At 48.6% G+C, this 26500-nt stretch overlaps 1 protein-coding gene and 1 long non-coding RNA gene across 2 annotated transcripts in view; one reads left to right on the top strand and one right to left on the bottom strand.

Moving 5' to 3' along the window:
• LOC142560486 (uncharacterized) overlaps positions 1-24528 on the top strand; it is a 115764-nt gene extending 91236 nt beyond the window's left edge. Inside the window, exon 3 of the long non-coding RNA XR_012823379.1 lies at positions 24434-24528. This is a non-coding gene — a long non-coding RNA (uncharacterized LOC142560486). The remainder of the gene's footprint in view (positions 1-24433) is intronic.
• On the bottom strand, positions 12813-24770 carry LOC142560485 (uncharacterized). The gene is made up of 2 exons (XM_075672640.1): positions 24469-24770; positions 12813-20383 (listed from the first exon to the last, which is right to left on the bottom strand). The coding sequence occupies exons 1-2, from the start codon at positions 24662-24664 to the stop codon at positions 20121-20123; spliced, it is 459 nt and encodes a 152-aa protein (XP_075528755.1). The 5' UTR covers positions 24665-24770; the 3' UTR covers positions 12813-20120.
• Positions 24771-26500: the final 1730 nt, after the last annotated feature.

The following is a 26500-nucleotide window of genomic DNA, read 5'->3' as shown; positions in this document are numbered from 1 at the left end:
ATGCTATCGTAGAAAATTCATTACGATAGCCAACACTTTTGCTCTGTCAAAGCTAATAAGTCAGGTAAGATAACCTTTCAAGATGCTCACGCCTGAAAACCGACAAGAAAATGCAACTGAACGGTACCGCTTTCAGCACAACGTTGAAACTTCGGGTACTCTGCTGTATTGTCATTTGCCCTTGCCGAGGTTGAAATTATTTAAGCTGCTACGTATGCGGGATTTTTGTATGCTATTCAACAAAAGAAAATTGTAATGACCCCAAAAGGCCATGTCGTCTCGTGGCAACTCGCAAAGGTGTACGAAGCAAACGTGAAAATGCACTTTATTTGCTGCGTAGCGTGTCACCGAACGCGTAGAAATGGGAGAATATAATCTGCGTTACAAGTTTTTTATTCTCTCTTCGCGTACGTACCGAATTCGACAATCCACATCTTCGCGCATTGCACTTGTCGTGCGAGACGCCATTTTCCAAAACAAACCGGCGAAATAGCTCCTGGACAGCTCTCCGCGCAATTTCGACGGGAAATCGCAGCGATCGCTGCAGCGGTGCGACTGTGCGACCAACCGGTTGGTCGCAGCCGAAAATCGCGGGGTCGGCACTGCGACTGCGATTTTCATCGCAAACGATGGAAATCGCACTTCCGGTGCGACGAAAATCGCATGATGTGAAGGAGGCTTGACAGTCCACATCGCAGATCGCTTTCACGATAGGGCTCGCGCGGCCCCGCAGTACTCAGCAGCCGCCGGAGTCGAACGCCTCCCCTCCCACCGGTGCCTAGCGTGCGACGGAAGACGGTGCGCTTCTTCCCCACCTTCCTCCCTTGCGCGCTCGAAACTGAGTCGCCATCGTCGGCTCACCGTCGCACGCTTTCACTCGCACATGCAGCATACGGCTCGCGGGGACAATGGGATCTCGAGACGAACCCGGTAGCATCTTTACAATTGCTAGTAAGTACAACGGGGCGTGGCACTTTCGGAGGCGCCCGACGTTTCTGTGCACACGCGAGCAAGAGCGGGTGCAAGAGAGAAAATCTGGGGGCTTTTGCTCCTTGAATATTTGACTCTGCCTAGGCACTACGGAGGAGAAGTTTCTTTGCTCGTGTTGTATGCGTTTGTCCCCAAAGCGTGCCGACATTGCGGAGTGGAGCCGAGTTTGTTTACGCTTCGACGCTGGCTGCCGGCGCGGTGAGAAAGTGGGCACGGACGCCCCACGGACGCCCCCAGGTACGTCGGACAGACTTTCTCGCGCCTGCGGCGCTGGCGCTGAATCAGTCATGCCGGATTAAACTTTCTTGCCCCTTACGGCGCTCTACCGTCAAAAAAAAAAAAGTCACGGATTTTTTTCTGGGGCGCAATGGGGGGCGTAGTAGAGGCCGCGCTTGCTCTCCCGGTGCAGTATCTTTGCTCTTGGCAGGCTTTTCGCATGCTGCTGTCCGCAACTTTCCAGGAGCATGTTTTAGTGGTCCTCTTTTAGTAAAATAAACGCACAGCAGCTTAGAAACCTCGGTTGAACGCCACTGTCTGATGTCACACCGTGAGGATTATGGGATTTGCGTCTCGCCCACGTTAGGTTAGGTTACCTTAGGTATAGGTTAGGTTTAGGTTAGGTTAGGTTAAGTTAGCGTAAAATGCGTTAGGGTGGCGCAGCGTATTCTCACAGCGGTTACGCCATGACGATTATTGTGATTGTGTCTCGGCCATGTTAGGTTAGGTTAACGTTAGGTTAGGCTAACATTAGCTTATGTTAGGTTAGCGTAAAAGGCATTACCATATACGGTAATGCCTTTTACATACGTTTTCTCATAGCTGTAGCAGGCGTGTCGACCGTCATCGGCGGCCTTTCAGCCTCTTGCGTTCAACCGCGGTTGCTAAGGCGCTCTGCCTTCTAGATTTTCGATATATGTGGCCCGCCCTCTACTACGGTCCCTACTGCTCCCACGGAAACATCTGTGATGTTATTTTCAATGTACATCGCCGTAAGGGGCGAGAAAGCTATGATCGGCATGACTGACTTAGCACGAACGCCGCAGGTGCGAGACAGTCTGTCCGACACAGCTGTCGCCAAATGGGCTGTCAGTGCCCACTGCTTCACCTGTTCCAGCGCGCCGCAGCCAGTGTCCCAGTGTAAACGAACTCGACCCCACTCCGCATTGCGGGCACACCTTGGGACAAACGCATACAACACGCGCTAAGAAACTTCGTAGTGCCCTAGGCTGAGTCACATATACAAGGAGCAAAAGCCCCCACATTTTCTCTCTCGCGCCCGCTCTTGCTCACGGATGCGCACAAACGTCCGACGCGTCCGGAAGTGCGACGCCCCGCTGTATTTACTCTCAATCCGCTTTTTTTCATGGCGCGACGGCGCATGCGCCCTGCCCTAGCGGATTAGTCGCGAAACGTTTTGGAAGGCCCAAGCGCGTCGCCACGCACCGGAAAGTCGCCCGAAAAAAAGAAAAAGAAAGTGAAATAAGCGTTCGGACGTGCGCTCTATGGCGCGCTGCTGCAAGGACTCGTGCCATGCACCGCGTTGAAACTTCACTGGTAGCTCGACGTTGTTGTGCTGCCGAAAATGTGCGTAGCGTAACACTGCAGCTCTACTTTAAAACAGAAAGCGACCAGAGCTTCGTCCGAGTGGTTTGGACTGCACCGTGAGCCAGGTATAGTGGCCGCCTTCCATTGATGGCTAGCAAATTTAACGAAAAACCCGTGCGTTACACTTGGGCGACACTTAAAAACATCACGTTGCTGATGAAGTCTTCTTGCAGCGTTGATCCTCACTTGCTGGTGGTGGCAGTGCATGCCTGACTTCCCGTACTCGTTTAAGGCGCGGTAACACTGGGTCGATACGAGACCGACAAGACACTCACGTCAACGATTGACGAACTATTTAGTACAGTGCGTCACTGAAAGCATTTTATCATACCAAGCCGACAACGACGCAACCAATGAGGGCGAGTTGTCGCACTGCGACGGGCTTTCTTGTCGACGGCATCGACAAAATCAGCGTGCCGACCATCGCTCGACCAAACCCTGTGCGACCGGCCATCGAACTCACAACGCTATAGCGACAGCTCCTTTGCTTGTATATATAGTTAATCACGCTAACAGTCAGTCGAAACATGCCTACGATGTTGAAACGTGCAAGCTTCAACCCTATCAAGCTGTGCACAAGAAGTTCATGCAAATGTTGATCCCGTTCAGCGAATGTTAAGCCTGGCGCCGTCGTGTTCGTGCAGCCGCTACCGGCGGACTTGAACTGAAATGTCAGCAGTTAGAACGAAGGAAAGTGCTCTGATAGTTCAGTTCTGTTCTTAGCGATTTGAAATAAACTACGCTTCGAGCGGCGCGTGCACAATAACCGGCAAGTGGCGACACAGTGCTGTGCCACCATCTATACGTCACCGTACCCGGCTGCAGGTCTAATTCGCTACGTAGATGGGTGGGTCTGTGCGTGTAAGTGGTTCGGCCGCTCATATTGACTCGTCTCAGGGTGAAACAACGCGGCACATATGCGCAGATATGTATGTTTTGCTATGTTTGACATTATTTTACATCAGCGATGCTCCTTTGCCACAATATTTGAAGCTAACAACGATCTGTGTCTGTAGATGTCGATGCAAACAAGTGCACCGCTATGATAAATCCGGCGCGGAAGGCTGCACTCGAAGACTTCTTGAATATGCGAAATGTCTAAATTATGTTTAAAAGGAATACAGAAAGCGAGCTCCAAGTGCAGAAATCGTCGACAACAAAATACAAGGCATCCGTGCAGGCAAAGGGAACTCAGCGTGCCTTTATCGGCGGCGCTGTTTGCACAACGGCGCACTCAGGCCTGCTCACACAGTAGGCGTTGAGTGCTTCATGGCTTACAGGAACGACTTTCTGCCCAGGAGAAGTCATTAATAATGATCCGCGATCCACGAAACGCAAAACTGACGCGCACTCAACGTGGGCTCAGGTACACAAATGAACCGGCGAAAGCCCCGGCACCCTTCCGAAACGTTTCCAGCGGCGTGCGGCAGAGGGCAGCACAGGAAAATGAAGAAAGGGCGGGTTGTAAAGCAGCAACCCGGTACGTCCATACCGCATGCAGAACCCCTAGGAAGTGACAGAGGAGGTCAACCCAAGGCGCATCCGCCTACTCTCCTCCTCCGCGGAACTTCGCTCAACGCCACCTAGAGGTGGTGTTGCTTTGCCGCGGGCTCAGCGCGCTCCTTCGTACTTTCCCTGGCGCGCGATTCTCTTCCACGGCGATTCTGTTCTCCACCTCCGGGCGCGTCCCTTCCAGGCGCATTCCTCCTCCGGCGATCGCTTCCGTCGAGGCTTCAAGCATACCTTCGCCGATTTCACTGGCGGCTCACGTACGTGTGCGGGTAATATTTTTACACTAACACCACCACGCGCAAACTAGGGATCACAGATGCTGAAACACTGTTTACACTAAGCCGCCGTATATTTGCAGGCTTTGATATAAGCACGCGTGGTGGCGCAGAAGTCCTCTGTTGTTTCGCAGAGGGACGTACTGCTATTCTGAAATAATTCTAGTAAATGCAAGGATGTATTTTCTTAGCTGTCATCTCACTCATTGAGTACTTGTTTGGTTCTTGTCTTGATAAGTCGAAGGGCGTTGCATTTTTCCACATTGTGTGCGTTTCTAGTCTACGTTTTTCCCTTTTTTGGGTATAAGACAAGTTGTCTTTCTGCAAGTTGCTTTTATTATGCATATTTATTGCAATACGTATATGAAATCTTGATTACTGTCAGTTTTTGTGTTCTTGCCACAGTCGAATAGCGTAGGGCTCAGGAGCTCACCAAGCTGGTGCTCTTCCTTCTTTAGCTCCCTGCTGATTGGAGTAGAAATAAAAATCGTTTGATTGAGTGCTTGATTGATTGATTGAATTAGAGCGACAAGCGTCCTTGCCCGGCAGAAGGGGCTACGAAATCACGCACCTTTCTTTCTCTCCGTCCCCCACCGTGTGCCAAAAAGTGTATTTCTCCGAACGTGATTCGTGGAGAATACCTTGTTCCCAGTTGTCGTTAGAAACGCATTGACGAGCTGCCTGAGCTAATTGTGCTTTGGACTATACGCGAACAGTCTTTGAATGATTTACGGCCATTATTCACCCACTCGAGGTAGCCGGGTTTGGAAGTTTGGGGTGCAGCGCCACCTGGATATCACAAAGCACTCTGCTTGATGCCGTCTTTCTACTATGCCGCAGAATTTCCACGGCCAGGCCTGGCGGGACGAAAACGGTGACGTCACAATCACCGCTGCTTACTCGGAAGCATCCCCATTGGATTCTATAGTAGTCGGGCCAGTTAGCATGACGTCATGAATCGGAGTGCGCAGGTCTTGTGCTATTTAGGTGGCGTTGTGCAAGCTTCACTGCCGTGGGCTGTTACATCAGAGGGAAAGCAGATATATTGTTGAGAACTTTATTGAGAAATTTACTTTTCTTCTTTATTATTTTTTTCCCCACAAGTATGCAATACGCAGAGACAAACCAAACCAATTTTCGAGCAAATAAGGGGTCAGAGCTTTTGTAGTGACACCTGAGTCCGGCTTGGGTTGATGAAACGGATAAGAACAATAGCGGCATATGACAATAAATACCCAGGCCTTTCTTTTAAAACTGTGCTCTTGTGCATTTTATCTTCAAATTACAAGAAGTCTCTCGAAGCTTGCGTCACCTAAACTCGAGCATTACTGTTTGTTCCCGGACGCAATTCCGATTAATATTTTTACAATTGGGTACGGCTGCCGGAATGTCGTCATCGACAGTGACATTTTATGTTATGCTTTACTTTGTACGTGTCACGGCTAGTTCTTTATTTCTTTTAAAATTATTCTTGCTCCCAGCCTGCTAAGTCGCGTATATCTCCTTTTTTTTGTAACCTTGTTTACCAATGCCTACGCGTTGCGTATAGGGATGGCCGACACCGCAGCGTGTGGCGATTGCGGCTATGCGGAAACAATTCGTCATGTCCTTTGTTGCAGTACAGTCTGCAGAGACAATCGCTTTCCGTCGTGCTGAACCAGTTGTACGACCAGCCGCTGTCGGAAGAAAGACTTCTGAAACGTCGACGCGACTTAACGCCGCATCAGAAGGCCATTCAAGCGCTATACTGCGTTTCTTGAGACCGACCGGCCTGTGTGAACGCCTGGGATTGGAACTGCCTTTTCTGTTAGCTGTTCTCTCTCTTTTTTTTCGTCTTTTTTTTCTTGATCCTTTTTATCTCTATTTGTCGTATTTCCAACCTCTTTAACCCCCCCCCCCCCCTCCTCCGCCCAGTGCAGGGTACCAAACCGGAAACTCGCCTCAAACCGGAAAGGCGGGGAGGAGAAATTGCCGTGCCTTTCCTATCTCTCTTGATCCAGAAAAGAATAGCTTTTGAATTTCTTTTTCTTCCATAACGATGGATCCTAATTACATATCTCATCTTGTTTGAACGGCCTTACCTTATGGCTTCCTCTTGAATAATTTCTCGTATCTTTCGCGTCAGCGATCCGTTCCTCAGCTGATACCTCACAGTGAGTTCACGTCACAACTTTGTAGGGAAAAAAACAGCTACAAACGTGCGCCCCGAGGTCACCAATGGGGAACAGGTGCAACACTGGCGATACAGTGCGCCACTGTTCCTACGAATAAATTTGGCCGTGATTGTCGAAACGGCGACTTGGCGTCATTTTCTGGAGCGACGAGGAGGCAAATCCTCATCGCGCATGTTTGTTTGTTCTTCCTTTGCACAAATGGCACATGCCCACCGTGGGCGATAGGCCAAGAATTGGGCGATTTGGAGAAAATGGACGAAGAAAAAAGTTTCGGAAAAAAAAATGCTAGGGGAATATGTATTCTTCTCGGTGTTCAAAGTGGAACAGTCATCATGTCCTTCTTCGTCCTTCGTCCAATTGCCAGCGCTGGACAAACTCCATCAAGAGGCACATCCTGCCGGCGCCTTTCATTCGCAACGGTTTGCAACAACCAAGTCTCTGTTTATTGACGTTCATGTACAGTTCAAATCAACATACCCTTCTCTTTTTCACGTTTTGTTCGTCGAATGAAACCCGGCTTTGCACCTACCGAAAGTGTAAGCTTCACATCTTGACTCGCGAAAGAAAACCCAAGGTAAAGATGACGAAAAACGGCAGCAACAGGATATTCGGGAGCGATGAACAGATTTCTACAGTGCACAACAAACTGGTCGCAACCCATAAACAGCAGCTGTGTCAAAAAGTTTCATAAAACACTTTACTTGGTACACTCCACAGGTTTGGCTCGGCAATGCGTACATTCCTGCATTCTTGCCTAATTATGTGTAGTGCGCCAGCTTTCTCACCTGCCTAAGCGCGAGCGACTAAAGTCCGCCGACGTAACACCACCAGACAGCCTTTCTCTGATCTTCGTTCGATCGTGCGCGCAGTGTGTGTAACGAATGAAGCGACTGCTTTTAATTCAACTCAGAAAGCGATAGCTGTCTTTATTGTCCCCCCTGCCGCGATTCAGTCGCAATAAGCAGTTTACGCGCAGGAATCTTTCATCTTGTCATTCATGCGCTCGTAACTCGACACACACTGTGGCCAAACTGGGTAAACCGCAGACTGGCAGCTCAGCCTGGTTTCATTTCAGATTTTCTTTGTTAGGAGACTGCGGGCACCCGCCGTGGTTGCTCAGTGGCTATGGTGTTGGGCTGCTGAGCACGAGGTCGCGGGATCGAACCTCGGCCACGGCGGCCGCATTTCGATAGGGGCGAAATGCGCAAACACCCGTGTACATAGATTTAGGTGCACTTTAAAGAACCCCAGGAGGTCGAAATTTCCGCAGCCCTCCACTACGGCGTGCCTCATAATCAGAAAGTGGTTTTGACACGTAAAACCCTATAATTTAATCTTATTTTAGGAGACTGCGGGCGACTTCAAGATTTCACCTTCTGCAGAACCTCTGTCCCTGCGTGTAGAGCCATGAGCATAAGTATGCGGACCACGAGGTCACTGAGAAAGACACAACTGAATTTCTTCGTAATTTATATGCATAAACGGAAATTGACGAGTGCAATGGAAAGTTCGCGATGCCACATTTGAACTAAACTCCTAAATTTCAAGTTACATTCACACGCAGAAAAGAAAAATCAGCTTCATCGCGCAATACCTGGTCCGTATACTTTTGCTCACCGAAATGAAAAAAAAAAGAACAAGTGATCACTTGAACCGTAAATTTTCAAAGGAGGTCGCCAGAGCAGCCTGGAAACTTTTTGTCACTTCACGTCATAGAATATCAATCGCATAACTTTCGAGATTTTCAGGCAGCATTGTAGTTCCCCTCAGGTCACAAAACCTTCACGTGCAGGCGCCGGGAGAGACCTGCAACCTTTCTTCTACTCGACTTACTTTTCAATGGCGCTTATTTCTAGAGAGCCTTGTTACTTGTGGTTCCGGCAGTTACACAACCGTCTTGACTTCTGTGACATATTAAATGCTTTGGCATCGCCAAGGCAAGGGGCTCAATGTTTTGCAATTGTAACCAGAGAAACGACCGAGGAATAACAGCTGCAACGACGACTCGACGAAGAGCAGCCTTGCGCTAGAAGAAACATTTACTCTGCTATATACTTCAGCCGATCACTCTATCAGGGCGCCTCACGCCAGGTTATAATAGGACACATTAAGCGACCCCAATAGACGGGCGAGTCAAGGTGAGCTTTATTTTTCTTTTCTCCCTCCGATTTCAGGAAACAGGACCATCGGTGGTTGCCATTCTCTGCACGCACGAAACGTTGCTTTGAGGGGCGGAGTGTAGCCACGACACAGGCTTCGAGGTCATCACTCCAGGCCATCACGTTCACACTCAACGTGTTCCGACAGTTTCACCGGCGTAGCACTAGTGTCGCACCGGTGTCACAACAATGCAGCGCACGAATACGCGCGTCTCACCTACAGTTTTTTTTCTTTTATTAACTTTCTCTCACTCGCAAACTACAGACAACGAACGAGAAGATATTTCTACAGAGTCAAACAAGGTGCGCGCGGTACACCGTATCAAAGGCGTCGCTTGAACATTTGGGCCATGTCGTATGTACAAGGTGTGGCAGAGCGGCGCGGTTTCTTCTTCCCTTGCCTCTACTTACAACGCGTCGCGCCAGCAATTCTTCCCGCGGAAGAACAACACGTATATATATATATATATGTATATATATATACGCCTGCGCACTCCACTAACGCGGCCACTAAATACACACGCACACATAATCGCCGACTGCCGCCTGCTACTCGAACCTTCACGCTGCCTAACTGCTCGAAAAGAACGCGACGAGAGAACATAGGTCACGTGTCGTGTGTGTCGGCGCAAGCGCATTTATGCTCGAGTATGTAAATGTGTACTACTCTTATATATATGTATACGCGAGTTCGACGCCACCGTTACTGGCGATTTGTACATTTTCAGAAAGAGAGAGGGAGCCTGGGAAGGAAACGAGAGTAACGAGAGTGCGAGAACTGGAGATCGGTGGAGTGCAGGGGCGGGGGACACTCCCTCGGCGCGGTTTCGTGCTCCTACACAAATTCGGACGAGGTTCACTCTTCGGAGACGCTTCGGTCACGTGACGGAAGTCACGTGGTCTTATTCGCGTGCGTGCGATTCGGCCCACCTGATGAGCCATGCGACTTCTCAACTTCCTTCACCCACAAGATGTATAAACTCCACAAGGACGCTGGACTTTGAAAATCGAATATCAAAACAAAAGGAGAAAGAGAAAGAAGCGGTTACAGCGAGATTTGAAACTTTTGCTAAGAGTCGGCTTGAAGGAAGGAAATTAGGAGTAGGCGGCAGATGAGTGATCCCGCGCAGATTGTCACCATTGATGTCAGAACAAGAATGAAATGATTGTTGTCTCGCCCGGATTTTTGCCATCTGTCCAGTAAGAAATGTTAAGGAACAACGGTAAGAAGAGAAAAAGAAGAAAGCACTGCATTTAATGTCATAAAACGCTTTTTTTGATCACTGCAGCGGCAATGCTAATCTTATTATTGCGATACACGTAGGTAGCACATATTACTTCATAATGATACCATTTTAAAAACCGTTTGTTCCTTTGTCTGAGATCAACAACAGTGGTCCCTACGTTGGGACATCCTGAGCATTTAAAGCGATTGTATACAATCGAATCGCTCGTTTAAATTTCTTCAAACGTAATGGATAGTCTTTCAAGGAAATACACGAGTAAGCCATGCATCACGAAAGCACTGGCGTTGTTCACCGGCCAAACTTCCGCGGACTGAGAACGCTAAGTTCGCAGTCTTTGTCGAAAGTTTCGAGGCCACTTCGCTCGTGACTGACTGTGCTATGCGGTTTCTGCTGGTCCCTGACGGCATTTGAAGCTGGACCTGCGTTTAACGTCCCGACTGGACAAACCGTAGGATGAGCTATGAAAACGCTGGCAATTTTCCGCTCTTAGTTACTTGTTCTGTCTTGTCACCTAGTCATAACCCTCGTGTTTTGTACTCTTGAAAATGTTTAGGTGGAATTCGATAGCTTTTCTAAGAAAAAAGTGTTTTAGAGGCTATGGAAACTCAGTACAAATCTCGAGAATATTAACAATAAATTTTGTAAGGGCAAGTATCTGGCAGCGCTATAGGCTGCACAAGCTTTTGAAAGAGTCATCGGTGTTCAGAGAACGGAATGCCTGTTATGCGCACTATGGGGGAAAAAAAAAACTGATATGCCCGATTGCCCCGCCTTCATTGACTCCACAAAATAATATATATATGTTTATTTTTGGATACTAGAATGCGGCATTTTTCATTATTGGAGTTATGAAGTGCAAGCTTTTATTCAGAGTAGGCTACCTTAGTGATTAGCGCTGACGACGGCGCAAAATGACCTGGATGCTTTTCACAAAACCTCTATGTATTCTGTCGCTTTGTTTTATTTCAATTATACCTTTTTTGTTGTTCTTTTGCGTAAGTAAGGTTTAGGCGGATGGGTAGAGACAGAATGAAATTAAGTACTTTACTGTGGTACGCTCACGCGCTTTTTTATTACGCGGCTCATAGTTTTGAGCGTTATTTTGCGAAATTATTTTACTGTCTAGTGACGTACAGACACATCTACACCTCCGTATGCAATGATCCGCTCCTGTCGAGCGTCTGTACTTAGAAAAACTGCACCGCACTACCGCGTGTCTCACTTCTTACATCTACGTACGCAACAAGCTTGTAGCAGTGACTCCAGGATTGCCTTGTTCGTTCGCTTCCTCCAGAATTTGCGTGTGGGCCTAACACTGGAATAGCCAACCTGTATTTTTTTTTTATCTCAACGCTTTTGAAAGACACATTATTCTACCGGAATACGCGGTAGAGAGGCTGTTTTGATGCCCTACAGAAATTCCCGCCTGGGTTTCTAAACGCCAACATGCTCACGTACACTCGGACTATTCGCTGGGGGGAGAGGCATTCTTCACATTTCATCCGGAAGTCCTGCCCTGTCTATTACATATTGCGCCTCCGTTTACTTTGTCGCTGCTAACACGTCGCATAAATGCACGCTATGCGAATGACGGCCGCCAATATTGTGCTGACAACGCACGTACAGTCATCGTCAACACGCTGCGAAAGCACTCGGCGAGTGGGATGATTGTTCACCGTACCCTATGCGTAGTCGTTACTTAATATGTCTCAGGCGCCTCTTCAGCTAGGAACATTGCGGTCCTCCAAAATGGCCTCCTGTTTTGGAGCTGCGGAATCGCCCTACAGGATTTGGCCATGAACGCACGGTACCGGGCAGTGGCTCGGAAAATTTCGACGAAGGGTGTAGTAGCCACGTTAGCGTTTCGCATGTTTTCATCCGCTCCTGTGGCGGATAACCACAGAAAAACTTCATATCTTTTTCTGCGGGATAGCTTATGGTTGCGTTGGATGCGTAAATTCTTAAACATGGAGATAGTCAGCTGTTGGGTCGACAAGCGCAAAACCAAGTTTGGATCACCGGTGAGACCTAATTCCGGCAAGCTGCCTGGATAAGTAGCTAACTGTGCCATCTAAACAGGGTTCTGAAAGGTGGTGTCAAAGCTGTTCGAGATCGACCAAAAGAAACTTGGTATGGGATGCAAAAGGAAGCAGAAATTCGACATCAAAAATAAACATGATGGCCGAAACGGGTTGCCAACATAGTAGGTTACGTTTGTGCCGAAGCGCTGCTTGTTACGTCGTGCTGTTTGGAGGGCCACAAAGCTACTCACACTACCGCACAAATCAGCAGATAAGCTGCGACGATGATAATGAAATAAACTGCACACTAAGAGGAATTTGGCAATGTGACATTTTTGTTTTTCTTGCTTATGTCAATTCCTTCACTTGCTTGCTTCTTGCGTGTATGTTGAACTAACGTTGGCAAGAATGAAAGAAACAAAGGAGCAAACAAAACAGTCCAAAAATGTTTTGTCTTGGGATTAATGTGATTACAGAAGTCAAAACGACATTCCTTTTATTATTAGGTAATTATTCGTAGTTGTTACTTGTGTACGCGGCTAAATATTGGCTGCAAGGGTAACTAACCTCCTTGATCGGAACGATTATTGTAACCCACGGTAGTAAAACAAAAGGCTGTGCAACTCACCTCACTCAAAATGCATGCAGTATGGGTGTGCGGGACTCTTGCTACGTAATCGACCGCGTTCAACGGTTGCGCTAGTTGTCTTGCACAGAAAGTAAACACTAGAGTCACGCGCGGCAAAGATTCCAGCTGATTACGGCATACTGACACGTCGGAGAGCAGAATGAACACGTTGGCCGAGAAATATCTCGTACTGTCCCCCCCCCCCCCCCTTTACTTTACCTGCCAGCTGTGTGCCCGTTCGCAGTTTCTAGCTTAGAATTATTTGCCCTTCTAGCAGTCGGCAAGGCTATCGAGCTGCAACGTGTCAGCTGATGGACATATTTTTGCTTCATATGTGCAAAATCAAGTTCGAAGGGTAACAAGGACACAGCCGAGCCTGCCAGAATGATTTCACTTAACGAGCTTTCGTTACTTAGGCCTAAGGGGGCTCATAGTTCAGTTTTCAAGCACACCTCGCCATCTTCGCACTCAAAGAAGGTAGCTTTGATTAAAAAAAAAAAGAACAATCCCGGAACCCCCGAGCACTTCCAATGCATAGCATGTGGTTCCTCTGTCTGGTGGTACAGACATATTGCCAAGGGCCACTGAAAACCTTGTACAAAAAAAAAAGAGCAAGAAGAACAGGAAGAAAAAGGAAAATGATGCCTTCTGCAAACAAATACGAGGTGAGAGTGCTTTTAAACTGACAGCTCACTTCAAAGCTGCGTGTGCAGGGCTTGCCGTACTAAGCTATAAGACTTGTGTATATTCCGACTCCCGCTCTTCAAGTGGAGCTCGAGCCATCATTTTAAACAAGTTTACTTGACTCGATGCGAGTGCTGAACGCCTTCAGAGGTGACATCTGGACAACCACGCAACTCAAAACCGCTCTTTAGTCACCTCTGCTATAGGCCAGCTGCGGGTGCACTTCCAGTGGAATGAATGATGCTGATATGAAGGCGCTTAGCTCAGTGAACAATTCTCTGTTTGTGTCTCCTTTCCTTACATTGAGAAGAAAGTAACACTGTGAGCCATGCTACAGCTTCTATTAAACAAACAAACAAACAAACAAAGAAACAAAGCGAGCAGCTGGTTGAACCATAGGTGCGGCCATGCTGGGTGCTCAAAGTGGCTTCGTAAGAAAGAAAAACCGCTAGAAGCAGCGGAGCCGTTTGAAACCGCACACGAACTCAGTGCGCGCGACGGGGTCGGTTTATTCAGCTCTCCTGCGTGTCTTCCTAGGCGCACGTCACTCAGTCACGTGACCCATAAATGAGAAGGGGGGCACGCGAATTGGGTGCGCTCGCCGCACGGGGGCGTGTCGAAGCAAGCGCACGACTCTCTTGTCAGGTACGGAGCGCACGATCTGTGTGTGTGTGTGTCTGTGTGTGTCTGTGTCTCACCGAAGGAAAGAGAAAACGCCTTCGATGGTGGGATCAGGGGAGCGGGGATCTCTGGAGACCAGGCAGGGCCGGATCAAGCGAGCTGCTTTTGCCACACTCAACTGGAACGCTTTTGAGATAAGATGCGCGCAATGGATGGCTTGCTTTTCGAGCGCAGTTCGCGTGCCTGTGTAGTGTAGCGTGGCTTAGCGTAGTTTTGTCGGCAGAAGAAGCGACAAGCTTACAGGTGAAATGATAAAGGCAGAAATAACATTGCGCCATGTTTTTCAGATGTGCGAGAACCACAACCGTGCACCTTTCAGATAACGAGTTGACCTAACCAAGAAAAAAAAAATCGCGCATGCCAAATGGCGGTGTATTTTCAGTACTAACGCGGCTCGCTGAAAGCTTCGACGGTAGTTAGCGCTTGTCTGTCGTCACCGTCCGTCGTCGTGTTCCTGCACTACGATTTGTTGTAATGTCGAACCCCTTGCCCTTTGCCAATGGTCGATCATCTTCGCTAGTACAGAGTCAGCATTGGTCGAAATTTTCTCGTAATAACTCTAGCGTAAGATATTTTTGTGAACACGGACCCTGAAGTTCATTTCTTGCACAGCGGGCTCTGCTACTCCTGCTTTGCTGATTTGTGCGCCTCTGTGTCACTCATTTCTGAGCATGCTCGCATTGCAATCATCGTTTGAGTACTGGAGGTAGGGTTTGAAGTTTATTAACAAGAAAGCTGAACGTCTCACGCACGATGCTGGAGAATGCGTTCTTCAAGAAGTCTCGCAAAACAAGTTTAGGCGAGAGTTTCGTCTTATTGCGAGGTTTATTAATTTATAAGCGCAAGGTCGAACAAGCGTTCAGCCTGGTAGTTGCTATGGAGCAACTGTAGAGATCAATATCTGCGAAAGTTGTGGCAAAATATCTGTGCATTCTTCCAAAACGTGCGCCGCTCTTGCCGATTATCGCGTCAATTTGGACTGGTTAATGCACTGTTGGAATACACTTTAAACTGTTAGCTAGGAAAGGCCAGTACGGTTTAATTGTGAAGCAAATGTACCTTGCTTGCTTATCCGAAACTATTACCGCAGAGACGTAGCGATCTCTAGACGGTGCTCAAATTTGATTACACCGACGAAGTGTTTAATTGGAGGTTCGTTGCTCAGTCTGTTCATGATTTCCTTTTCTTTTTAATTTTCACTTGACAGCAATTCAAGTTCATTAGGCAGTATACTTCCAAGTGTGATTCCTAGTTCGCAAGCAACATGGCAATCGCAATTGCTGCGCAATCGCTACCTGCGATCGCGGTCACCCAAAACTGAACGCAATGTAAAAGCTCGCTCATCCGGCCCTGCTCCTGTGTAAGGTTACCGAGTTACAATGTGGTAATCACGTGACTGCAGCCGATCACGGAGTCAAACACTTTCACGACAAACCTGCGACAAACTAAACGTGATTATACTGCCAAGCAGACAACCATTTGTTTTCGCGCTTGCCGACTCCGAATTTCGACGAATCGATATTAAGCAGGAAAGCTGTACAGAATGACGCAGAGTCAATACTAGACGCGGACGCCGCTTTCCGTTCAAGCCGGGTTCAAACGAAGTCAGTGAACAAGCCTGTGCAAAGATTTCGCCAGTCCGGTCGTTGGGGCTGGGTGCCGAAGCTATAGCGTGGTCGGTTAACGCTTGGGACGACATACTATAACCGATATATTTAAAGCTGAATTTCACGTGATTTTAAAACATTGTAACAAAAGTGCTACATTTTAACTTTGTGTGAAGACAGGAGTAAAAAGAAAATTGGCTTTACATTTTGATTCAATGACTACAGGTAGGTTCATTCTTAATCATGAGTAAATGGACAAACCTGCAACGTCTTGCAAGTTAATTCATTTTCGACCGAAGTTGACAAGTAGACCTACGGAAGGCAACCACTAGATAACAGCTCTCACGTTGAAATGATGCTCAATCTAGACCACCCGCCATAATATGATCGCAAAAGAGTCCCATACGAGGCTTTCTTTCGGTCGCAGCGAAATCACTCCACAGCGAAGTCGAGTCTAGCATTGGGTATGACACCGAGGTGACACCTTTAGCGCGTGTGTGTTTGGATTAACCGTACATCCCGTGTGTAAGACGAGACCTTCCTCATCTGCAAAGAACGAGTTTCGTCAGCCCTTTTGCGAGCACCAGAAATAGAAAGCAACCGAGATGTCAAAGCGATATCGTTCTCTTGAAAACCGCCGCATTTTAATAAACGAAGGAAAAGTCAGTCTACAGGAGACGCATCGAGTCTGTTGTAGCGAACAAAAACCCAGATTTTATTTTGAGATTCGTTTTATAAATGGTCTACCTACAAGGCCTTTCCAGTTTCCATGTTTTTCTGTCAACTTTGAAAGGGCGCGCCACTCTACCTTGGACAACTCGTAGGTTGCGCCTTGAGAGAACGCTCGGCCTTACTGTATACACCGTTTCTTAGGACCTAACTGCAGGTTCGCGGTGAAAACAGAAAAGCGTTTCTTGCCCTTGACGCGACTATGCAAAAGGCTTTCTCTGTGATACGAGGTCTCAGATTCTACGCCTATCAAAAAGCGAAAGAAAGGAAACAAGCAGGGTTAACGGAGGCTGCAGTGCAGACACTATTTCAAACCGTGCCGCACTTGCTCTGGACAGCGCGACAGGACCTTCAGAATGACAGAGTGCGCCGGAGGACGCACTCGGAAGGATGAAGCAAAACTTCTCGCGACACTAACAGCGTGCGCTGAGAGATTTGACTGAGACAGTGGCGAATGGATCTCGTCAGACTGAGCCATCGAAAATGACGTCCGGCGGGTACACCATGGTTTGATCGTGTTTCGTTTTGTTTGTGCCACTTGTGCTCGGCTCGGCTTGGCTCGTCTTCACGGCTAACTAGGTATGCTACATGCATGGCATCATGCGCCTGCCAACTGGGTTTCGAATTTAAACGCAGTGTGCGCCTGTCTGAATTATATACTTCTAAGTAATCAACCTCCGCAATGGTACGGACAGAACACATACGAGACATGCCCCGCATGTTTCCAGGCATAGCCACATTCAGGCCATTATAATTCTACCTGTATTGTTTGGATATAACTCTCTTTTAGGCCGGTATTGCGTTCTGCCTTCACTCTTGTGATCATCTCGCCATTCGTGTTGATAAGCTTTTCTTTATGGTATATTATTTACTGTATATTTGTTTTCTTACACATTACCTCTGAAATTTCTGCAAATCCTCATTCTTAACTTCGTGCGCTCGAGCAGGCGTTGTCACACTTTACATTCACTTGTTAGCTTCTTTTTCTTTCGAGAGTTTGCATGAAGTGTCCTGCGGAAGGTCCAGTCTGAGAGGGGCACCATCAGCTACAGAATCGTCGCTGTAGCTGTACGGTGTGCTCAACCATATACTTCTAACTTTAGTCTCGGCCCTTCGCTCTTTTAAACAAGTGCGAACCATTCTCTTCACTGCCCAGAGCATGCGCGGCGACGTATAAACAAACTCTGCGCCCTACCGGCCCGACGCGTAAACTTGCGAAGGCTGGAAACGCTAACGACGCACAAACTCAGCTTAGCGCGCTTACATACACGCACGCACACACACGCACAGACTAACACGAGCAATACACTGGCGCGCACTAACAATATACAAGAGGGTCGGCATCGCTTCCACGTTCAAGTCGAAGGCCCGTCAGCCTATGTTGTTCCGCTACTACAACAAGTCTTCGCCTCAGTATCCCCGCATACCCACGTCAACACACCTTCCTTACACCTTCAAAAACGACCATTCCTCGCATACAGAACTTTGGTGACGTAATATATTCGCTCGGAGAACCAGCGCTCTAAATCTTCTCGCGTACTGAACGACAGAAGGAATCGCGGAATACAAAAACGAACTAACGCGTCCTGTCGTGTTGGTTGTGTGAACCCGAACTGCAGCGGCTACTCTGTTGCCGACGTGCTCAGCGCGAATGCCGCGTGATTAAACGGCTAGCTGGTGAAGCAGCTTGCTCAATTCTAGCGGCTGACGACAGTTTCGCGAACTCAAGCTCAGAGCGCATCAACATCCACAGTGAAGAGCTACAGAATGGCCATCGGGAATGGGAAGTGTAAGGCTGGGTGAGGAGAGGGGTGAACGCTTGCCCAACGCTGGGTGACTTTCACATCACGTGTTCGCGACGCGGGGTACAGTATGCCAACTTTTTTCGCTTTTGCCGAGCCTATATATATATGGAGAACAAGGTACAAATCGCAGTTTCGTAAAAACTAACGTCGGCGCCGGTGAGAGAATACGGCCACCGGCGTTCCGACTCTGACCGGAAAGTCAATATCTCGGGGGCTCTCGTACACATTTCCGAACGTACACTGATTGCAAAGGTCTCGTACATGTATGCCGCAACAACGGCTACACTCCCGGCTCGTTACACTGTACTATGTGAGCCGGGTTCGAAGAAAGAACCAATACACCACCGCTCAAGAGTTGTGGCAGTACCAACTGCAGACGCGTGTAAAGATCGTTCACTCGAAAAACCCCTCATTCCTCACGTCGCTTTAGCACGCCACAGATATCCCGACATATTGAAGTGTACACAGGTGAGCTAACCTGTGTTTTCCACACTTCTTCACATGTGTTTTTTCCGAGCAATCTCCAGCAACAGCAACTGCCGACACGTGTCTCGACGGACAGCAACTCCTTCGAGGTGAAACAGAAACATCACCTTATACCTGTCCACCCGCACTACCTGATCAGGTTCGTCCGTTAGAATGGTGCTATGTCTTCGGAGTCCGGCAGCAAGACGCGTCTGCGATTTACAATTGTTCGTAATCTGGTTGTTGTCCGGTGCGAGCAAGTGAGTCAGTCCTGTCTGTCATGGACCAAGTCGTGTCCACCACTCAGAAAGAAAGACGGCATTGCGAGAACAGCTCTCAAAGGCGGCTGAAGCCAGGCGGATGAAGCAAGACACGTGACCACAGGGGCCAATGTACCATATTTGCGCTTTTAAATAAAGTATTCACGATGTCCATGCGGCTCGGTAATGATGGTTTTGATTGCTTCCGCGCTGCAGTAGCGATTGTTTATCCTGCATAAAGGTGGCCACGTAGGACTGAAAGTTCTCGAACTTGTCATCTGCAAAAAATTGAAGCGGGCTGACGTAGTAGCAGAAGACATGAAAATTAAAGTCGTGACATCTAGCCGCGACCCTGGCACTTGCCTACTGAAATCTTGTCGACAGGGCGCTGTGCTATGGACGATCAGTCTAAGCAGAATAAGCAGAATAAAAGGTAAGAACAACAAAACTGGCGAAACAGCACAAAAGCAATGTGCACACTCTGAGATATCAATTCAAAGGGAGAAGATAAGTAAATCTGTAAACAATCCTTGGACAAGAAATATTTTTGTGTGCTTAACTTTTTTTTTAAACAGGGCTTTCAGTGACAGATATTGGCAAGAGCATTCACAAAAGGCAGTTTTAAGCCCCGGACAAAGCTCCCTCACGGCCTCGGCTAAAGAAATGGCTCCGTTCGTCGTTTGCGTCTTTAGCCCTGTGGAAACGGTTTCTGCGCTCTCCAGTCGTCTCCATCTCCCTTTCTTGAAATTGGTGACTGAAAGTATTGCTCACTCTGTTTAACCTGCCGAACTACAAATTTCCTGCCATTCCTCCGTCCTCGTGAATCTCCAGCCAGAATCTGCGGACAGTGCCGTCTTCACAGCTTCACCGCCGTCGCAGTGTCTCCTCTACACTCCTCACCTGCCATGACCTCCCGCCCTTGAGCACCTGTTCTTCGCCTTGTTGGCGAGAACCCTACAAACACTACCACTACTATACACTGGCGCCCGGCATGCAGCCGAAACCACAGCCGAAGAACACAGCCCTCCCGCAGGAGGCGGTGGTGGCGGCGTAGGCGGAGGCAGTTCCACGACTCTCTCTCTCTCTCTCCCTCCCTGGAGTTTTCCCTCGGCGCGGCGCGGCGAGTGGGCCACCACCACACAGCACAGAGAGCGAGGGAAACGAGACACGTTGCATATTGCGCCGAGTGGACGGGGCCGGACACCCTCCCCCTCTCCCCTTAGTTTTTTTTCACATTTTGAGCGGTCGAGACGAGGACGCGAAGGCTAGGAGCGTTCCTCATAAGTACTCGACGATATCACACTTGATGGATGGGTAGCTGGAGTAGAGGGCAGTCCTGTCCTGCACCATACGGCTGAAGAGGAACGGCAGCAGCGGGGCGCCGTCGGGTTCGATCAGCGACACCGTAGCGGCGCCCGAGGGGGACGTGGCCTGCTGGTGGTGCGAGGACGACGGCTGCTCGGGGCCCCGCAGGGCTCCGAGACTCTTGGCCCGCCGCCGCACGCTCATCTGCTGCTGCTGCTGGGGGCTGGCCTCCGGGGCTGCTGGCGAGAACGGGTTTGCGGTAGCGGCACCGATGGCAGGTGGGGAGGAGGAGGAGGAGGAGGAAACGAGTGTTACAAAATTGCGAATCTCAGAAGAGTGCAGGCAGCGTTTTGCTGAACATTCTGTCGTGCAAAACGCAACGGAACATCCCCCTAAAGAGGAGAGATGAGCGTCGGCAGCAGCGATGCTTACTTCGGTTTCTTTTGCTGAAATTGCCTCTCTCTACGGCTACAATCAGATTACCCCGACGCAAAATGACAACGTTCTGATGGCGACAAGAGAGAGTTTTATATGAAGACGGAGAACTTATGTAATGAGCTGCGGTCGAAAATGAGATGTCGCCAGAACCAACGTAGTTTCGACAAGGTGAGGGCCCTGACGAGTCTCCTTGCCGAAACGTTGGCTCCAGAGACATGTCTTGTACTATCGCTATCGACAAAGTTCTTATCGTCTTTCTTGACATCTGTGGGACGTCTTCTGCACAGCCAACCACAAAGAAGCACCGATTGTTGCGACAGAACGAAGCGAAAGGAAGGGCGTATACATAAACTCGCGCAGCCTAGTAACATAGCCGCTTATTGCTTCTCTGGCGAAAGTACTTCAAGAAAAAAAAAAAACTTACGCAAATGTTTCACATAAGCAAGCGTTCCAAGGTCATGTATCATGTTCCTGCAGGAACATGATACATGACCGCGGAATGCCTGCTTATGGTCTATTCCTAGCCAGAGCACGCTCATTGCTCTGAAAGGCGGCATTATACGGCACTATGAAAACATGCATTCGCTTTCAAGCTTTCAATGTTGGCCCTCTTGCTGCGTTATTCGGCACAGAGTGTAAACTTGCTTATCTCTCTGCGTTATTGGAAGGCCATCCTTTTCGTTTCATGTGTATGCTTGCACAGGTATGCATGCACTTTTGTAGACTGCGTGACAGAAAAAAAGAAAGAGCATCGTCGCTGCGCAAATGTATAAAAACAAACGAGGTTGTGCTGTGCGCTCATGCGGTGGTCGGTGTAGCCCACGCCACGGAAGTGCAGAGAAAAGCCCTTCTATCAATGCGTACCAGCGTGTTAAGCAACTTACTAAAGCCGTAGCACATTTAATCTGATCCCGTTCTACAGTATGTTCAGAGAATATGCGTGCCCTCCTCTTTTTCAACTTTTCCAACTGTATTCATTTAGCTGGCAACACGGGACTAGTACCCATATACTTTATTTTTCAATGTTATGTGAAAATTTCCTTTACTCGCCATGTTACGGCCGAGACGGTCAAAAGTGACCGGAAAAAAAGATATTGAGACGTCTGTTAAAAGTAATTTCACCCATCTGGCTCCCATAGCAAACGGGAAGCAGCCAAGAGAGAAGCCAAAATTGCAGTGCGCGTAGCATGAATGAAAAGATTGGCGGATGTTTCAGGAAAATATTATAGCGTGAATTGTGGAAGGCCGGAAGCATAAAAATGTATAGAGTGATTCATTCATGCGCTTGCAGAGTTTCGCCATGCCGTGACATGAATAGAACTGCATGCGCTGCATGTCTCGGTTACACTTAGAAAAAAACAAACAAACAAGAAAGCATGTTTGCATCACTCTGGCACCCAACTTGAGCAACGTTTTACATAGAAGCGTGGCGTTTCATTTGCGCGAAGCTGAGCGGTTAGTGCGTGGGCGACAGCGAGTGTGGTGCGCACGCGTGTGCTTTGGCGTTGCTCTTTCCGGGCGATGTTAAAACTTACACTCGTCTGACTGGAAGTCTTGGCAGTCCTGGTCTGGAAGCGCAAGCAGAGGCGACAACTCTGCGGGAGGTCAAAAGTCATCGAGTTTCTTTATGTATACCCTGAACGCCCACGACACTCGTCACAATGGAGACGAATGCAAAGCCGATATGCACATGTCGTTTTTCTTTTTCTATATCCATCCTTGTGCCTGTGATGACACTGCTAGACGCGCCGAACTGTGTCCGTCGTACATCAGCAACGGTTCGAATCAAGGCCAGAAAGACAAAAATAAAATAAAATAGCAGCGTGAAAGTGGCTGCCGGTCAATTTTCCATCCTCACATGGCACTGCTTTGCTGCATGAATTTCGTGCAAAGTCTCGGCGGGGGCAACTTGTTAGGGTCCCAGGGTGCCACGTGTTCGCAGAGAAGGCTCAGAATTCGAATTTGTCAGAAATACCAGCAACGGGGAAACAAGCCCGCAGTGGCTGTATATAGGGGTGTGTCATGCCAAACATTAGTGTCGCGATTTCTAGGTTGAGGTGGCGGGGATTACGTGTGACGCAGTCGACAAGCGAAGAAGTTGTCACCGTTACAGCAGCGCACGCAGACCACAGCGTTTTCCCGTTGCCAGCTGGCTTCGGATGCGGTGCTCATCAGAAGCCAACTGGTCACTCAGCGATAATACACTCGCTCGTCAAGGGGTGTTACTTTCCCAGCTAAGCGAGCCGTGAGTCGTCATGGCGCAACGCTGCTCCTCGGCGTGCGTTATCGCTTCGCGACGTTGGCACAACGAATGGAGAAAAAGAAAACAGTAATAGAACCACCGACGGAAAGCACAGCGGACTGACGCCCGCACAAGCTGCGAAATAACGAAGCTGAACGATAACTCGGCAATTTGTGCATCCGGCTTTTCAACTACACACAGATGCAGCCCATTAGTTCGACTCCCAGTTACAGTGGTGGGCGTAGTTTAGTTTGCCTAAACGTTCCTAAACTATACCTATCAATTTTGAGGATAGGAAAGAGGCGAGAAGAACTGAAGCGCATGGGAAAGGCTATCTGGACAAGAGACAGCAAAACCACGTTCACTGCTGTCGTTGTAAAATCTCACGAGGGTAGTGATAGCTTCTCGCCGTGGGCATTGTAGGAATGTGCTTATATTGTGGCTCTTGTGTTTCACGTAACTTGAACCAGACTGGATATCCTGCGGCACCTCCTATATGCCTGCAACTTCGCTGTTTCGCCATCGGATTCCTACGAACGCACGCTTCGATCTTCCAAACGTGAACTCGATGTGTCATGTAATTCGAAAACGTTTCAAACATCCGGCAAGCATTGAGAAGAACCCCAATTGGCTGATTATTTCCTACGCCCCCCATGTCAGCATTAAAAAAAAATATCGCCTGCAGCTTTGATATTTCTTCAACATCTTCCTTTTAAAGCGCACTTCGTACGTATAGCTTGAACTTGATAAGCCCGATACTCCTCAAACGACGCGCTGTTGGATGCCCCAAATGGCTCCAAAGTGCGATCAACAGAAATTATGTAACTTCCCAGAACGGCACCCAACTACTCAACACACGTATACATTTGCACGCACATCACCTCCAACATGTCCATCACACTCTCAAACTTCAATTGCAGTCGTTCTAATGGTTTTCTCAATGCATATTTCTCGACATTTGGAGCAGACTCTCTGGAGCTGACATGCTCCATCCCATGTAGTCTCAATGACAACTGTGATGTAGAAAACAAAGAAGAGAAGAAGAAAGGAAAAGAAAATGAAAAGAACTTTCTTCACAAATCAAGGCAAAGCAACGGAGGCAGAGCGCGCTGAAGTAAGAGCGCTGTTGAAAGTAGCCATACCTTCTCATCCGAGTTAAATTTAAGTTGCGCAGAAAGAACATCACAGCTACAACAGCCGACACAAGACAAAATACACCACCGAACGTTAAAATTGGTTTAGTTTTATGCTTTTCTTTTCTTCCGCGTTTGGGCAAATGCGAAATCGTCGCGCGTGGGAGCTATACTGATTCAATATGTATTCCAGAACGCTATAGCGCTGTCACTCTCTGCCGGTCTACACGATAAAATAATTTACATGCTTAAAAGTGAATCAGAGTGTAAAACGGTAAATAAGCCTCACACCTTGTTGGGTAGAAGGGTGCGAGTTATAGACCGATTTACAGCCTTATTCAATTTTAAGGCTGCACATCATTTTACAGTGCACTTAGCGCAGTAAAGCGTGTGCAGTAACATCACCCCTGTAGCTTTGCCTTCGCGTGTTTCAATGCTGTTGCATCTAATCGGTAAGCGTGGGTTTCCCACAGGTTGGGGACGGCGTTGGACGACGCCGGACACCCACCGTCCGAGGAGGCGGCCCTGTCGGCGTGCAGGGCGAGCCCGTTGGCGAGAGCGCGGTGGTGCGACTCCCTGCCGCCCCCGTACGGTGACGCGCTATGCATGGGCTGCTGGTGCTGCTGGTGGTGGTGCTGCGTGAGGCGCAGCTGGACGCTGCCGCTGCGCTGCTGCCGGCTGGCTCCTCCGCCGCCGCGACCCATGGCGGCCAGGGCGGCCGGGCTGCCCTGAAGCGACGCCGTCGAGAGCTTCCTGCGAGCCGGGACGTCCCGAGAGAGAGAGAGAGAGAGAGAGAGAGAGAGAGAGAGAGAGAGAGAGAGAGAGAGAGAGATTTGGAGTCACGCTCAGCGTATCCCGCCGAAGATGGAACACCGGCGAACTGGGGGACATATTGCGCCGTGGAAGAAAATGGGGTGCGCTCTTAAGAGTGAGAATGGGGAACGTGTGTTGGGGCCCTCTGGCCCAGCAATGCAACGGGTGGCACTGGTCGTCACCATCCCGTTTTGCTGCAGCCGTAGTCAACAAGCGTCGACGGTCCCTCGACATTCGGCTGCCTGCGGAGCCACCAACGTGTAGCTACGACGGTAAGGAACGCTAACTAAGGGTGTGTTTCAGTTCTGGTCGGCATTGAAGACCAGCCTACGCTTACTACTAAAAAAAAGATAAGTTCGAGCTCAAATAATGAAACGCATGTAGCATGCATATAGAACGCATCTTGAAGTCGTCTCCGCGACTCAACGACCCCTGCCCTCCCCCCCCCCCCCCCCCCCCCCCCTGCAGAAAGAAACTGTAGACAAGCCCATATGATATCTGTATTTCATCACTTTGGGTCTGCGAAGCTTCAAAAAACCCAACGTAGCTTACGTTCACCGCATATGAAAGTGTGAATACACTTTTGTTCTTGCGCGCGGGCAATCTTCCCGCAGAGTTTCAAAGCATTATGCTCAGCGGCCGTCTTGCTCAGACAGCCCCAAGGTAGCCTGCATCGTTTTTGATTTCGATGCAGTCTTCGCGAGGCTGTCTTTCTTGTTAGCTTTGTCAGAATTCAAACAAGATTTATGATGGTGAGTGTCCACTCAGTTATCCATTTAGCCATCTACGGGAAGTATTGGAACATAATTTTTTAAAATAATTACTAGAAGGAACCCTTGTACTGTGATCGTTCAACCACCATTGGAATTGTGGTTAGTACGTATATTTGTATGATCTTCATGCTTGTGGTTACAGATGTTCTTGCGGTTTCATTTATTGCGCTTTAGTGTAGTACGTTCACTGACGTAATTTTAAAATAATCTGCAATTATATTAAAGCAGGAGGCAATGGGACTCTGCGAACGCGCACAATCGCTTGCTACTTGCAGCGGTTCCGTTTGTTCATGCGTCTGTGGTATAATGATTTCAATAACGAGCTTCTGTGCTAGAGGTTTTGCGTTCGAATCGTGCCATCTTAAAATTTTAGTAGTAGTTATTTGATAAGTGAAAACCGAGTACTTCTTGAAAACGATCAGTTTGCAAAGTCGCGAGGTCCTTTAATGCGAGAAGGACGAAGTTTAGGCAAATTCATGTACTAACCATATCATTCATATACTGTGAAAACCGCCTCACCTGCCGCTCTTGTGGACGCTAGCCCCACAGCTACCTCTAGTAATTGTGCGAACGTCTGAGCACTGGAACGCAACTTAAGTGCATTCTTATGTATACGCAGAGCGCGGGCATTGGACTAACGACGACGCAGCGGTAAGAACGTGCTTGCGCAAGCGTTTGTCTGCGACGTCGGCAGTGCTCACACGTGGGGGCTGCTTCCAGGTCACATGTAAAATTTTCATTCAAATCGAAGGAGAGTGAAACAGCGGAGAGTAGTCGTTTCCGATGGTTTACTAGCATGTCGCGTAAATAGAGCTGACCGATTAAGCAGAGGAGTTGTTGCTCTGTGGAAGAATCTGCCACGTTGGGACTTGTTAGATGATAAAAAAAAAAAGGTGAGCTCAAAGATGAGCACGAGGGGCTCTCGCCTTACCGAGGCCAGTTGTGACAAGCTCG

Source organism: Dermacentor variabilis, chromosome 10 (assembly GCF_050947875.1).
Source record: "Dermacentor variabilis isolate Ectoservices chromosome 10, ASM5094787v1, whole genome shotgun sequence".
Lineage (NCBI taxonomy): Eukaryota > Metazoa > Arthropoda > Arachnida > Ixodida > Ixodidae > Dermacentor > Dermacentor variabilis.
Note: the sequence above shows the minus strand (reverse complement) of the source record. Positions and strands in the feature narration are given on the sequence as shown.

Bases quoted from the DNA above. Each gene is read 5' to 3' on its own strand.
- LOC142560485 (XM_075672640.1), bottom strand. From the start codon at position 24,664: ATGGGTCGCGGCGGCGGAGGAGCCAGCCGGCAGCAGCGCAGCGGCAGC. The intron at 20,384-24,468 runs GTGGGTGTCCGG...TCTCGCCAGCAG, and splicing joins CAGGGCCGCCTCCTCGGACG to CCCCGGAGGCCAGCCCCCAG.